The sequence below is a fragment of the Pseudopodoces humilis genome, chromosome 3, assembly GCF_049639895.1.
Source record: "Pseudopodoces humilis isolate 2021_Gansu_Grassland_sample_001 chromosome 3, ASM4963989v1, whole genome shotgun sequence".
NCBI classification, from domain to species: domain Eukaryota; kingdom Metazoa; phylum Chordata; class Aves; order Passeriformes; family Paridae; genus Pseudopodoces; species Pseudopodoces humilis.
In genome coordinates, this window is record NC_142202.1 from 90,040,659 (window position 1) to 90,056,425 (window position 15,767).

The following is a 15,767-nucleotide window of genomic DNA, read 5'->3' on the forward strand; positions in this document are numbered from 1 at the left end:
CTCAGAGACTAAGTACTTTAAAATCAGTCTGCAAATAAATACTGGTTTCTCCCTTTTTTCCAGAAATAGTGATGAGGTAATGCTACTGCACGCTTTTTTTTCCACAGCAGTGTGTCGTTGTTTGGGCATTTGCCTTAAGAACAGGAAATCTGATTTCTGGTTATACCTCTGCCCCAGAGGATCACAGAACAGCAGTATGGTTTAGATTGAGAGAAGACTCTGGAGACCATCTTGTCCAACCCGAGGATTTGTGGATGATGATTGGCAAAAAACCTGAGCCTAGCAGTTTGTGCTCACAGCCCTGAAAACCAATTGTGTCCTGGGCTGTATCAAAAGCAGCATGGCCAGCAGGGTGAGGGAGGAGATTCTGCCCCTCCACTCTGCTCTGATGAGATGCCACCTAGAGTGCTGCATAGCATCCTGTTCCCCTGGCACAAGAAGGACAAGATAGAACTGTTGGAGCAAGTCCAGCAGAGGTACTGAAGCATGGTTCAAGGTCAGGCTGAGAAAGCTGACTCTGTTCAGCCTGGAGAAGAGGTTTTGTGGAGACCTCATAGCAACTTTCCAGTATCTGAAGAGGTCTGCAGGGAAGCTAGAGGGGGACTCTTCACCAGGAACTGTAATGATAGGACAAGAGGGAAAAGCTTCAAGATGAAAGAGTAGGTTTCAATTAAACACTAGGAAGACATTCTTTACTGTGAGGGTGATGAGGCACTGGCACAGGTTTTCCCAGAGATGTTGTGGATGCTCCATCCCTGGAGGTGTTGTTCAGGGCCAGTTGGATGTAGCTCTGAGCAACCTGATCTATTGGATGGAGGTGTTCCTGCCCATTTCAGAGGTGTTGAAACTAGATGATCTTTAAGGTCCCTTTCAACCCAAACCATACTGTGCTTCCATGATTTTCACACACACACAAGAGCTAACCAAGGATTGTTCATAAATGCTTGGGTTGTTTTTCTTTAGCCTGGGTGTATTTCAGGAGGAAAATCACCAAATAGAGAAGTAAGGACATTTGCTGTATTAAGAAATAGTAACAGTTACAGTGAAGAGAGTTTAAATACTTTTTCCAGTTGCTAATCTGCCAGTAAAGTCATGATTTGCCTCTCTGAGCAACTTCTCGTGTAAGAGGCCTGTTACTTAAAATCTCTCTACCACCACTGTTTATCACATTTTTTCTGAAACTAAATTCTGATCTGAGAACATAACTAGCAATTTGAGTTCTCCAGGAGGATTAAGCTCAGGGATGTCTGAACTTTAGGTCTCAGACAGGTGTGACTAAAGGAGTAGGCAGTCAATTCAGGCCAAACAGCAAGTGTATAGCAACAAACCTTATCCACTTGCAAACATTTTTACACTAAACTTCTGTTTTCTGTTTTTATCAGATGTCTAGGCATGTCAGGAGATACTTTCTATTTCATATTCTTGCATTTAACTAATAAAATTCAACTAAATGGTACAATGTAGGCAACCAACCATCCAGGAAATCCTCAAAGCCTATGTATTGTCAAAGTTTTTTGATTATTATAGAGGATGTCAAAAAAGGGACTTTTCAGCTTGTCCATAAGATGTAAATTGTAGGTGATGAAGAAGCCCCTGTGGGTTACTGTAGATTGGCTTTCTGCTTAAAATATTAACTTGTCTTCCGTGCACTATATTTCACATGTTTAAAAAAGTGGCAGCTTGGTGCTTTTCCCCCCGACAGATTACGTGTACTGCATTTGTAACATACCAGAAGCAATTATTGTGGCACTGATATGCTGATGTGATGGAAGTAACTGTTTCCATGACAGGATTCTACAACATTCCCAAACATTTATTTTCTACTATCTGACAAACCGTGTGGCTTTTATTTTTCTTCACAGAGAAGAAGAGAAAAACAAACAAACAAACAAACAACAAAAAACTGTAGAACAGTACAGAAAAAAAAATATAAAGAATGAAAACAGAACAAAGAGATAAAAGGGAAGAATATCAAGAACCAGGTGGTGATGCAAACAAAACGCTACAGAGATGAAGAGAAAAGAGATAATTGAACTCAGGGAATATACAATGAGATAATATTTTGAAAGCACTTATTTTGTGTATCCAGTACAGATATCTCTAATTTCAGTGCAATATGCAAACATAAGATAAACTTCATACAGTACATACTGGAAAACTTTATTGAGTCTGTCATGCCAAGCACTGTATGTTACAGAACACTTCAACAGAGAACTGCTTAATATCAGATAAGCTACAAAGTGAGCAGATTCAGATCTGTGAATGGAAATTATGTAAGTGCACTCCAGCTATAGCTTTCTTCCTTAGGCTTACAGGGCTAGGAAAAGTGAATCATTCAGAATTAAATAGCCATTAACATAATAATTCAATTTGTGGGATTCTAATGAAGTAAAGGATCCAAATAGAGAGGATATGTATATTGAAGCTACATTTATGTGAATGTTACGAGTATCTTCATCACATTATATTCGTTTGAGAATTAATTTATCCCCTAAAAAATAGAGATTGAGGCACAAGAGGTAAGATGATGAAGGAATGTTACACTTTAACAAATTGAAATGTTTAAGAGAGAGCTGCTGGTATTTTTCCAAGGGTGATCTAATACAACTCAATAATAAAGTAGCCAATCTGCTAAAAACCTGCTGAGAATCTAAATTGCAGAATTTGGAGCCTTATTTAATAAGAAAAAACCCTTTCTGAGGCAATAATTCTTGGTATCCACTGAACCTCAATTTCAGTATATGAAAATATTGGAAAGAAGGGTTTGAACACTATAATAAGTTAGGAGATAAAAGAGAACTGGTTAACCCCATAAATTTGGATTTTAAGTACACTTTTAAAAAATCCAGACCAGGAAGATTTTGAGGAGTCAAAATAGTAATTAATGAGAAATAAAATAGTACGTGGATCAGACTCTAGACAAATACATTTTAAAGAGAATAATTACAAAGTATTGTGATATTTTGACTGATGTCCCTCCCTGTTCATACTCATTCAGGTGCAGTCCTCATGAGTTGCAGAGTTACAGGAGTCTGTGGGAAGCATTGAGACAGAATGATTGCTCAGAAATAATAACCAAAAGGGATTGTTTAGTGTCCATATACTTCACTACTTTCTTTAAATCTCTGGTGTATTTTCTTGAGTAGAATTCTGAAGACCAGAAAAAAAATAGCAGAAGCCTGAATATGGAGAGGATTCAAAATTCACATTATTCTTTTTTAATAGTTGATCTCCCAGCAGTAGAATAAAGGTCTAGAAGGTGGACTTAAAACTTCTAATTAGTTAAGAAATGAAAAAATAACAGTAAAGAAGAAGCATCAGTTTTGAATGCCAAATCCAGGAAGTAAATCTGTTTACAACATTTCAGATGCTTGTGGCGGGGAGGTTATAGAAGCAGTCTGACATTTCAGACTTGATCCTGGAAAACTAAACTATGATTTTCTCTGGTAGAAAAGTCTGCACTACTATAGGGAATTCATTAGTACTTGAGAGAAAATACTTTATTAGCTCCCAAATATTGCAGTTCATTTGAAAGACTTCTGGAGTTTTTCATTGTATTTAATGAGATCAAACACTCAGAGAAGTGTTTCTCTTCCTCAAAGAGAAAAAATGAAAAGATAATCAGAAAATAAAACTTAAACTGAGATTTCATAGAAGTACTCAGTGCAATCTGGGTGACTTTTTCCTGGAAATAAAACAATCAAAAAAGAATTCGCTATTAAAGTCTGTGATATATGATCCCCTATTTAGCTGCTGCTGCAGAAGCTGCTTTTAGTGACAGATACACTAAATGGCATTCTGGTATCCTGATTCCATGCAATATTTTTTAGAAGCTGATGCAGTCAAGGGTTTGTGGTAAGTTTTTTTTTGATATTCAGTATCTGAATAGGTGCTCATGGTCTGACTGATTGTTACTCAACTGTTTCAGTTTTTTTGTTGTGTGGCTGTTATTTACTGAAAATAATTATATATTGTTTTTTTCACTATTGTTGTAACATGATCATGACCACACAAGCCTGAGCTTGTCATCCTAAATTTTCTAGTAGTTACTAGAGAGAATTAGGCAACCTTCTTGCTGTGGTTTATTGTATGTGCTTTTTAAAAGTACCTGCCATAGGAAAAGATGAAACACTCTCTGGATGATCCATCCTTTTGGCTGCAAAGGAGTTTGGTCCGTCCAGTGTTGGTCATTCTATAGGTGGCCTGTCTAAGCCTAGGCTGTGGATGACTATCTCTGATATCAGGAGAAAGAACAAATTAATCCTGTCCTACCTCTGCATAGGCAAAGGATTAGGACCTTGTAACTTGTGTAAATTACAAGAAATAGAAGAAATGTATTAATAGGCTTTGTGCTGCAAGGTGTCACAATATGAAGCTGTTGACTGTACAGAGAAAGATTTTTACTCTGTGGATTTAGTTTTTAATCACCCTTTTAGACATTGGCTGATTTAAAGAACCATAGCCAAAACCTGCAGCCCTTCCTCAAGCAAGCTCCCAGGACCACACATTTTAAATTATAATATAAATTTTGTAGGCTAAATATTTTGCTAGAATTACTAAAGTAATAAAAATAATAATATGCATAAACTGGATTTGTGTTCATTTCAATACAGAGATTGTTTCCTTTATAAAGCATTATTATTGTTTAAAGCGTTATTTATTTGCAGGAAATGGATAATTTTATACCTTGCCCTAACTCCATATTTGAGCAGTTGAAAAATACTTCCGAAAATAATTTTAAGGGGTTCAAATTGTATTTCCTAATTTTTCTGGCAATTTACAATTGATGTAGTGAACATAAATCATTGGCAGTCCTTGAATCTTATGAAAAATGCACTCAAATAGTTGAAACTAAACTTTAAGTTTTCACGTCTTACTGTTACTACAGCTGCACTAACATTGACTCCATCATCATCCAGAAAATTTATGTTGTCAGCTGTCACATTTAAAATCTGTAGTGCAGTCCACAGTTTTCTAAATGTTTACTAAATCAGTTCAAATGTTTATGAAGAATTGAAATGTTGCATATGGTCTTAGAAGTTAGACCATTTATTAGCATCATAAAGGGGTAGGGTTATGTTGGTTTTTCTTTGGGGCTTTGGGTTTTTTTGGGAGTTTTTTTATTACATGCATAAAAACTTTACAATAACATCTGGGACACACTCTGTGAAGACACTGAGCCAAATCAGTTATGAACTGTGTGGTCAGCTAATTACTACTGTGTGTGTTTTACATGTAAAGTGACACAAAATAGTGCTAGTTTTATATTTGCAACTTCCAATGCATAATTCAGGTACTATTGAAAATATCACAGCTTATTCAGTGATTAAAAACTAAGTCTTAACAGCCAGGATTGATAAAAATTGTGAGAAATGGTAATTGGAAGTAGTCACTTGGATTGTCCTTTAACTTGTGTATCATGAATGTATATATGAAGAAAATGTTGAGTAAATTCTGAATAAGCTGGTTTCTTCCAAGTTAATGTGTTCCATTAATCTAGATTCTTCTAAGTTAATGTATTCCAAAATTTAAAAAGACACAGGAATTAATTGCATTTAGTACAATAGAACAGTAAAGGAAGTAAGGACTGGTATTTTTTTTTTCTTTTCCAAAAATGGTGCTCTGGGTCCTCTGACCATGACATACAATCAGACTATATCCCTCTGAAACATTCAATACTATATAGGACCGCCTTATTCCTAATAAAAAATGAACCAGGGATATAAGCCTGAAAGGTTGTAATTTTCTTCCTCTACTAAAAGAACCACTTCTCCATGGCCAACAATTAAAAACTGTATTTATGTCCCAGACCTGAAAAATTTTCATATGAATATCTCTTTTAGGGCCATTTGTTCAAATGTGAATGTATATGCAAATGTTTAGAGGCTCAGTGTTAAAAAAACAGCCACAAGTGATTGCTGTAGAATACCTCTAGGGACATTTCCTTACAAAGCTGCTGCTTCATAAATTGAAGCACATGTAATCACACATTAATTCTGAGCTGCTATATGTAATTTCTTTGTTTATGTCCTGTGCCTCTTAAGAATGGGTTTTATGGTGCAGTTCATAGTACATAAAAGCATTTTGAAATGTATCACTATTTGGCTTGCGTCTGTCTTTGTACAGAATTCAAATACTGGTTGATATACTTGAAAGATAGCAATATTTTTTCCATAACAAATAGATAACAAACTATGTTGTGTTCTTGTTATTATTATTATTATTATTATTATTATTATTATTACTATCACCTTTTATTTGGTTTCAGAAACTAATAGCGATGCCTGTTTTGTTTATAAAGACACATCCAGATTATCTAAAACTCCTGATTATCAAGATAATCAGATCTTTATAATTCAGTTCAATGATGTTCTTTTTTTCTTCTTTTATTACAGTCCATCCTAAATTACTTTAAGTTGGGATATTTGGTTGGCCTTACAGTAGTGAATCTTTTATATATAATTAGAAATACCATAAGATAAACTCAACAATTCAGTTTTGCACAAATACGTACAGTTTGAAGCTGTGTGTGTCTTACAAATACAGACAGAAACTCAGAACTCATATTTTCTGATATTCTGGAATACTTAGGGCTCAAATACACATTTTTTCACATTGCTTTAGATTGCCCATTTTAGCATACTGTAGTTTAGCATACTCAGAATTATTTTGAGAATATTGTGATTTATACTGTTACTACTTTTCGAGATAGTAAAACCAGTCTAACACCTTCATGTCACTATAAGTGAGCCTATATTTGGGGTTATGGAAAGAATAAAATGTAGATGAGCATTTAATAGACTTGGGAGAAACATGTTTTTGTATGTGAATGATAAAGAAATCTACAGTGTTATGCAGTGTTAAGCCAGCTGCAATCAGTGCACTGGAGAAGTTTAAGAATCCAGAGATTGCTGGGATGTGGGGACTTAGTGAATTTCTTTGTACTGGGAACAGTTAAAGAAAAGGATCTTGGAGTCATTGTAGTGACTCTGTTGTACTGGATGATTACAGTATGTGAAGGTTTTCCTGAGGAATAAAGTTATTCCAACTTTTACCCATTGTTTTTGTACCGGCAGAGAGAAAATAGTATTGGCAGGCCAGAAGAGCTGCTTTAAAAAGAAAAAAAAAAAAGAGTAATCCCTGTGGGACGTGAAAATAATCCCCATGTCTTCTTACAGGGTGGTGTAAATCAGATGTGAAATGTTAGTATGAAATGATAAGGTAACAATGTGATGTGTTTGCTAGTATGTTACTGATAGCTCCATAGGTAAACCTGAGAGAGTTATTGAAAGTTAAATGGTTAAGTGGACCTTCATTATTGTAAAAGTTTGTTTATATTTTTAGACAAGTAACTATTTTCTGGAACAGTTCACAATTTAACAGCGTTTTTTTGGCATTAAAAGATATTAACAAATATTTTTTTCTGTAGTATTCACTGAGAAAAGGATATGTATTACTTGTAACTGGGCACTAAAAGATCCCGGCCCTATTTACACATTTTGGACTTGGCTTAGAGAATCTATTTCTGGAAGATTCTCCTTTCTCTCTCTCTCCTCTATTCTTTGTGTTTTCTCTCTCCCTACAGTAATGATTCTGCTTTTAACAAATGGTTTTCTTTGCAAAGAGACAGAATAGATCAGCCTTAATATTATGAATGATAGGCATGTACATTTTAGCACAAACATCCAATAAAAATAAATACATCTGCAGTGAACATGGTAAATTATATGCAAACTTACACTATAATAATAAACAGGAAACAGCAGCATCTGAGTCTGCAACTGGCTTCTCAGGAGGCTTCATGCTTCCAGCTGTGGTAGCAGCTGTGGATCTGGCTCTGGGGCTCCTGCTGAAATAAGTTGACAAAGGGCTGATTACAACATGGAGTTCAGTTTCTGCTTGGATTCATTTTCCTTTTAACACACTTAAATTAAGTGTGTTTAAGTTAAGAAATGTTTGCTCATTTACCCTGTTTGTGGTTTTATATCCTTCACTTCACAGGCGCTGGACTGATGTAATTATCACCATTCCTAGTGACCTTGATCATGGGGACCTTGTACTGTCTATTCCATTTGTGGAACACTGAAATTTGGTTTTGGCATACTGGAAGAAATTGAAAACTCTCTTCCTCTTCCTTCTCCCTCCCCATCCCCAGAGACTGTTCAGCATTTTTGTGCAAAATATTACACAGTAAAGTTGATGTGAGGTTTTTTTGTTGTTGTTGTTGTTGTTGTTGTTTTTGTTTTATGTGCATAGGGAACAATTCAGTAGAAGACTGATACTCATCTGCAGTGAAACCTGCAGACAGACAAGAGACTGGGTAAACTTTGCAAGGTGAAAAAAGTAGAAAACTTTTTATCACTTTTTTTAAAGGGAAAGATTCTGATTGAGTGAGCAAAACAGTGTATACCTGTGAGTTGCTAAAGCAGCTGTATCAATGTGTTCACTTGCAAGTCTTTCCACAGCTTCATAGGCTGTTTTCTTTTTTTGTGTGCTGAAGATGTAGTTAAGCTATGTCTGGCCTTTATTCAGCAAAGATTTAAGCACATACTTGGAATTAAACACTTCATTCCAGATTTCACTTTGTGCACTCTCAGATATTTGCTTCTGCTCTCATACTGTGGAGTGTCTCTGGTGAATATTCTGAGACTGGGACAGTTTTTTCATTATGGTATATTTTTTTCTTTCAGTCCTGCTATCTTTTTAGAAAACAGCTGTATTCTCCAACTTAATTGAATTCACAAATTAAATCCCAATTGCCTCTGTAATTTATTGCTCAAACTCTTCTTTTTCCTCTGCTGCTTTTCTTCACATAGGATCTTGCTTTTACTCCTAAGAAAAATAGATACCATATTCTCTTCCTTCTGTCCTTTCTCCTCCACTGTCAGAGCAGCAGAAGTTTCTTGTCTACTTTCCATCTGTACCCCCTCCACTTGCCCCAGCGACCTCATGTTCTGTTCTTCCTCTTACTTCTTCCCTCCCTTACTCTCTTTCTTAACCTCTCGCTGTCCTCTGGCTCTTTTCCACTTGCAATATAAGCAAGCATTTGCCTCTTAAAAATTGCACCTTTGACCCTACTTGGTTCTTCATATCATATCTCATCGCCTATCTCTTCTTCATTCCTAAGCTCATTGAAGGCGCTGTTTATAATTACTGTCTGGAGACCCTCTTCTGTGATTCCCTCCTATAACTCCTACACTTTGGCTTCTGTTCCTTGCTTGCAACTGCAACAGCTCTCACCAAACTCCCTGATGACAAGATCTCGGAAACAGTAGTCTATCCTCATTCTTCTTGATTTGTCTGCAGTTGACCAGACTATTCCTTTAACTTGTGTCTTCTATTGCTCTCTGTGGCTCTGTCTTGGTAATTTTCTTCTTTCCAAGTAGTTCTGCAGAATGCCCTTCAAAGTTGTTTCCCATGTTGGACTAATGTGGGTGGAGGTCCTGGGGCTCTGATTTGATTGCATTTTAATGCCCTATGGGTTCTTTTGTTCCCAAATATTAAAGAAAACTATAACAGCCAAATTTATAGATAACAAATAAATAGCTTTGTGTTGAAACCTATTTCCTCACACATTCACTTAATGGTTTATAAACACACAAGTGCAATTACAAAGCCTTCCATTCAGCACTGCCTTAATTCTAGATATACTGGCAAGTACTCAGACCAGGCACATGATTATCTTTGCTCTTTCACACAGACATGCATGTTTCCTCCTTTCACGTGCTCTGTGTTCCCCCACTAGCAGTACTCAGTGCTTGCCTGCATATGTTCCAGCTTGCATGTAGTTTTCTGCAACTTCCTATAAGAATACAGCAAGACCTTTTCAACAAGAATTCTACAGGGCTTCATCTTAGGCCCTGTGTTCTGCAACATCTTCATAAATGACTTGGACATAGGACTGGAAGGTATACTAAGCAAGTTTGCAAATGATACAAAACTGTGAGGAACTGTCAGCTCCCTTGAAAGCAGGGAAGCCCTGCAGAGAGACATTGACAAGTTAGAGGGCTGGGCGATCACCAGCCATATGAAGGGATTGTGCCAGGTTCTGCACCTGGGATGGGGCAACCCTGGATGTATGGACAGCCTGGGGAGTGAGATGCTGGAAAGCAGTGCCCCAGAAAGAGACCTGGAGGTCCTGGTTGATGGCAAGTTGAATATGAGCCAGCAGTGCCATGGCAGCCCAAGCAGGGCTAGCCCTGTTCTGGGGACATCAGGCCCAGCATGGCCAGCTGGACAAGGGAGGGGATTGTCCTGCTCTGCTCTGCACTGGGGCAGCCTCACCTCGAGTGCTGAAGGCAGGTCTGGGTGCCACAATATAAAAAAGATATTTGTGAGCATTCAAAGAAGGGAAACAAAGATGGTGAAGGGCCTGGAGGGGAAGCTGTATGAGGAGCAGCTGAGGGCACTTGGTCTGTTCAGCCTGGAGGACACTGAAGGGAGACCTCACTGCAGTTACAGCTTCTTGTGAGGGGAGGAGGAGGGGCAGGCACTGATCTCTTCTCTGTGGTGACAGTGACAGGACTCAAGGAAATGACATGGAGTTGAGTCAGGGGAGGTTTAGGTTGGATATCAGGAGAAGGTTCCTCACCCAGAGGGTGGTTGGGCACTGGAACAGGCTCCCCAGGGAGGTGATCACAGCACCAAGCCTGACAGAGTTTGAGAAGCATTTGGACAATGTTCTCAGGCACATGAGGTGACTCTTGGGGATGGTGCTGTGCAGGGTCCAGGAGCTGGACTTGGTGATCTTTGTGAGTCTCTTCCAGCTCAGCTTATTTTGTGATTCTGTCTGCTATTTTATGTCCTCTATTAAAAATGCTTATCCTGATACATGTCTGGAGTGCACTTTACTCTTTTATAGCTACATTTTAAGTATTTTGCTTTCAAATTGAATGTTATCACCACATCTCTACTTTTTATTCCAACTCATTAAATGAAAATATTAGAAAAAATTCTGCCAAGCTCATTCTTGATGAACTCTACTGAAAATTTGTTTTTTTCATTCTCTACAGGACTTCGTTGTCTCTCTGGAAGAAAGTTCTTTTCCTGTCAAATTCTTTCAGTAATCCCTATTTTCTCCAGTTTAATATTGAATATCAGATGCCCAGATAGATTACGTCTACCATACTTTCCTTGTTTAAAATGTCAGTTAAGTCACAATGGTGTAAGTATGCAGAGAGTTCATAATCTCAAACAGATTTGTGTATTGTAGTAGGCAGATTCCTCAGGTCACCACATACTTTCATACCCCAGCAGGCCCAGCTGAATTATGTGAGCTCAGGCAAGTTACTGCTCTCTGGTGTGAACCACTGGGAGTATTCTGTTGTTCTCTAGATACCTTTTGGCCGGCTTTTACTTTTGTTTGTCCTACTCCATTCCAGATGTCATTCATGCCACATTATCACTACCAAATACTTGTCTTCTTGATCTATGTAGCTTTTAGGAACCTGTTAAGATATGTAAGTAAAGGGAACATGTTCACACACTTATTATATGTTTTGCATTTACTTTGTACTGTTCTTAATCACTTTGCAAAACGTACTGTGTCTGATATTGAAAATAATTTCAGTAGGTGTATGCAGTCACTAGCTCAAGGCGCTGTAGTATTATGTAAAAAGGAATCCTTTGGGTCTGAAATCCTTCATGCTTAGTTTCATTTGAAAAACTGTATGCATAATAAAAATTAAGGAAATTATCCTTCATTGCTTTTGAGTTATGTGTCACTGAAAATCGGGACAGTGTTCAACTGTTAACAGTAGCTACATTTTTATCTTTAATGTAGATATGAAAATACAGAACTTTAGAATTTAAACAGTGACATCTAAATTGGGGCTGATAGTTAATGAATTCTGTGGCCAAGTTTCAAAAACCTGGTTTTCATAATGACATTGAAATCATGCCTAGTAGGCATCTGGATTAGAATTATGAGCAGGATGTAATGGACCCAACCACTTTTGTGGAAACCAAATTCATTTCCATTTCTTTGTCAGAGCTCATCAAGCTCTTTTTAGATTTAAGGTTTGCTTCATTCTTACCATTAATTCTAGTGAGCCAGCACCATGCTTTCATATAAGGGATGAAATATACACTATGCATTAAAATGTGGAATTTTTTTTCACAATTTGTTTTTGCATGTTACTGATCCTAATTTCACATTCTATCAATCAGTTTCTCCTTCAACTGCAAAGAAACAATACATCCTTTACCCCACGGACCTTGACTACGTACAAACTGGCATCTGTTCAATCCCTTTTGCATTATACAGTGTATAATTTTACATTATATTCTTCAGTGTTGAGTGAAAGGGAATGATGGGAGATCGATGAAGGCTCTTGTTCTCTTTTTAAGCAGTTGAGCAACCTCCCACTGGGACTGGGGCTCTGCAGGCCTCTGAATCTGTTGTAAATCCTTTTACAGTCACACTTTCGATTTTGACTGGATGTTTCTGGTTAGTTTAACCATATTCCTGATCAATTTAAGATACACAGTTAGAAGTTTAATTAGAATTTCATGGCTCTTAATTATCATTAAAAAGAGGAAATTTAAACTGAATTCTATGCTAATAGAACATTTGGGCTGAACAACGGAAGTTTGGTTGTGGCTTTCAGTTTTTATTCTTTGTGGATCCCATAGCTGCTGAGGGACACAGTTTGGCTTCTCAGTTTCTTCTTGTCCCAAGGCATACCTAAATTACAGCTTGCAATGGAGCTATACTTCTTATGGGGCACTGGGACAGAAATGCCAGAACAGAGAGACAGAGTGAAAGCTTCCTCATTCACCACAGTTCTGATGAGATGATGGGGTTGTTGGAAGTAGTCTGTGTCCATGGTTGCTCACTATGATCTGGGTAGGTAGTACAAGGAAGAAAGTGACATCTTCTTCTGAATACTTTGGGAAAGCAAGGCAAGGCGAAGTTTGAGCTGGCTCTTGCAACTTCAGAAGGAAATACCGATAAAAACCGAATCTCCTACAACATTGTAAACTTGACCGAATTGCCAGTCTTTTACAATTCGTGACATACTGAGCATAATTAAAGCTATGCATCGCTATTCCATGATCTGAAAGGAGAATTGATAAACCTTCTGTTTACATATGATGTAACTTTAACTTTCATTCAAATCTTTATTCTACATTGACTGGTTTATATGTTCAAAATTATATTTAACATATTTTTTTGATGTAACATAGCTGAATACAGATGTATATAAACCAGAACATTTTGTGTTCTTTTTGTTACAGGTATGTGTCCTGTGCCTTGGGATGCCCATATGAAGGAAATGTTGTACCAGATAAAGTGGCAGAAGTAAGAGTGAATTTCTGGCTTGTTTTTTTTAATGAACCAAAAATACATATTAAAATGTCTATAATTAATTTTCTCTACCTAATCATAAAAAAGGTCTTTAATGGATAAATTTCAAGGAAAACAAGCAAAAATCCTAGCTAATGCTAAAACTTGGTGCATAACTTCACTTAACCATATACAGTTAAATGTGAGAAAAATAGTATATTTTGATTGCTATCAGTCATGAGAAAAAGCATGCACTATTTCATCTAGAAAGAAAGTAAGAAATTACTTAAGGAAATAGACTCAAGCACATATTCAGTGGACAGTTGTACAAGAGGGTTTCCAGCACAGTTTCTTGCTTTTAAATCCATTTCATGCTGGAATAAACACACAGTGCTTCAGGTGAGGGTCATGTGATCGACACATGAACCAAAACTCATCCCCAATATAATTTCTTAAATTGCTCTAGTGCCATGATGGAATAAGTTGCATCTTTCTTCCCTGTCCCTTTTTTTCCCATTTAGAATAAAGGATAAGGAAGTTCTCTTAGTCCAGCCTTTTTTCCAGAAGAGAAATGAGTGAAACACAAGTATAAAATTTTTCAGGAGGGCAAAGAGGGCATCAAAGCTTAAATGGAGAGGTAAAAAAGAAAGTGGAGTAAAAATTCCAAGAGGCTTAAGGCAGGACATGTTGGCCTTCCACCTAGAGACAAACTTGTCTTCTCTGTTACACTTAATCACCTATTTTTGTTGATCTAGCAGAATATCCAAACCATTATTTTTTAATTTGTAGCACTAGCAGCTAGTCAACATTTATCTGATATTTATCTGTGTGGGTGGTTTTCAAGTCCTGTTCTCCAGATCCTGTTCTCCTGCATCTTCTTCTAGTATACACTCCAGATGAAATTTGTGATAATACTTCTCCCACACCATCCACACATACTCAGAGTCTTTCAGAAAAAAAAAAAAAAAAAAGAAAACAGAAAAGCTAATTTGGAAGGTGCCCAGTATTTCTAAATTTATTGCTTTAATATGAAGTGAGGGATAGAAATGACACAGCTTTAGTTAGAGCAGTGATGACATACTGCTTACCATGTTCCCCAACAGGCTTCTTTCCATGTGTTGCTTGTTTTTTACTGACTCTCCTTGCACAGAAGAGATCCTTCTCAGTATACCGCTGGGATTGCTGTTTAATGTTCCAGACCTGCAAAATTTTACTCACACAGCTATTTTATTCTCTATATTCATCCTAATGTATTCTTGCATACCTGTATACCACTGTGTATATGTTCATGAATAAAAGCTACTGCATTAAATTTATTAATTCCATCCCTGATTCAGCAAATTCTGCTGTGTATATAGAAGCATCTAGTGTATTTTATGTAAATACATGCACAGAATCAGCATTATCAGAATTTCTGGCTGAGTTGCTGAACTTCAGAGTGCTGCTGCTCTGGTCATCATCTTATTGGGATGTGAGCATTTTGACTCTCTGTGCAATCAGCAGCTATGATTGAAAGATTTAGGCAGTTTCTACTGCAGCCAGTAACAGTGGCCATTTTTATATTTTTTTAAACAAAAGATTTTTTTAACTGAAGCAAAAGCAGTTAGAAGAGGTGGATTATTTTAAACTACATGTATTATTACAGATTGTCACAGACTACATTAATTTCTAGCATACTAGATACATAACTACACATAGTAATCTAGTGAGTGCAAAATTCAGATGCCTTCAGACTTGTAGAATTTAACAGGTATATTTGTATGGTTCTTTAAAATAAACAAACAAGCAAACCGTTTTCATATCCTAAAATAAATTGCCTAGTCTTATTACTCTACTGATTCTTGAATGGAAGTCACTGTTTAACCATTTGTCATTTTGTGGTTTGAGTCACTGCTTAACCATTTATCATTTTGCAGTTCAACTTTAGGCATATAAAGCTTGAAAGTTGTTGGAAACACTGTATAACATCCTTGAAGCCAGTTGTATAATCCATTATCATATAATTCCATCATATCCTTGGCTGTTTTTATCTTTCTGCCTGCTTATTTCTTACCTTGGCTTCCTTTTAACCTAAAGCAGTGAATTAAGTAGATTAAATATTATCCAGGACACATTCTGATCAAATTATAGAAAATGTATCTACTCTTGTTTGAATATTGTTGCATCAATAAAGTTTCCCTTACAGCACAAGAACTGCAGGTTTTTTAGATTGTTTGTTGCATTAAATAGATTTATATAAATAAATCTATATATATAGATTAATAATAATCTGTATAAATAGATCTACACAAATAAATCTATAACTGGATTATCAGCTTTCATATTGAATATAAGAGTATAGTTTTAGATATTGTTTCCAGGAGTAGGACTGTTCACGTGCTTAAGATGTTGCAGTGCTGCTTCCCCAGTTCCCATTTTGATCAATACTTGGTGTCGAGGGGACAAGGTTCCCAAGGGGAGTAGCACAAGACTCATGCAT

General features: G+C 36.8%; 1 protein-coding gene across 2 annotated transcripts in view; it reads left to right on the forward strand.

Moving 5' to 3' along the window:
* HMGCLL1 (3-hydroxy-3-methylglutaryl-CoA lyase like 1) overlaps nt 1–15,767 on the forward strand; it is a 75,314-nt gene that overhangs the window by 28,505 nt on the left and 31,042 nt on the right. For both annotated transcript variants that reach the window (XM_005518108.3, XM_088052847.1), the window contains one exon: nt 13,240–13,303. In XM_005518108.3, the coding sequence (XP_005518165.1) occupies nt 13,240–13,303 (64 nt within the window). The remainder of the gene's footprint in view (nt 1–13,239; nt 13,304–15,767) is intronic.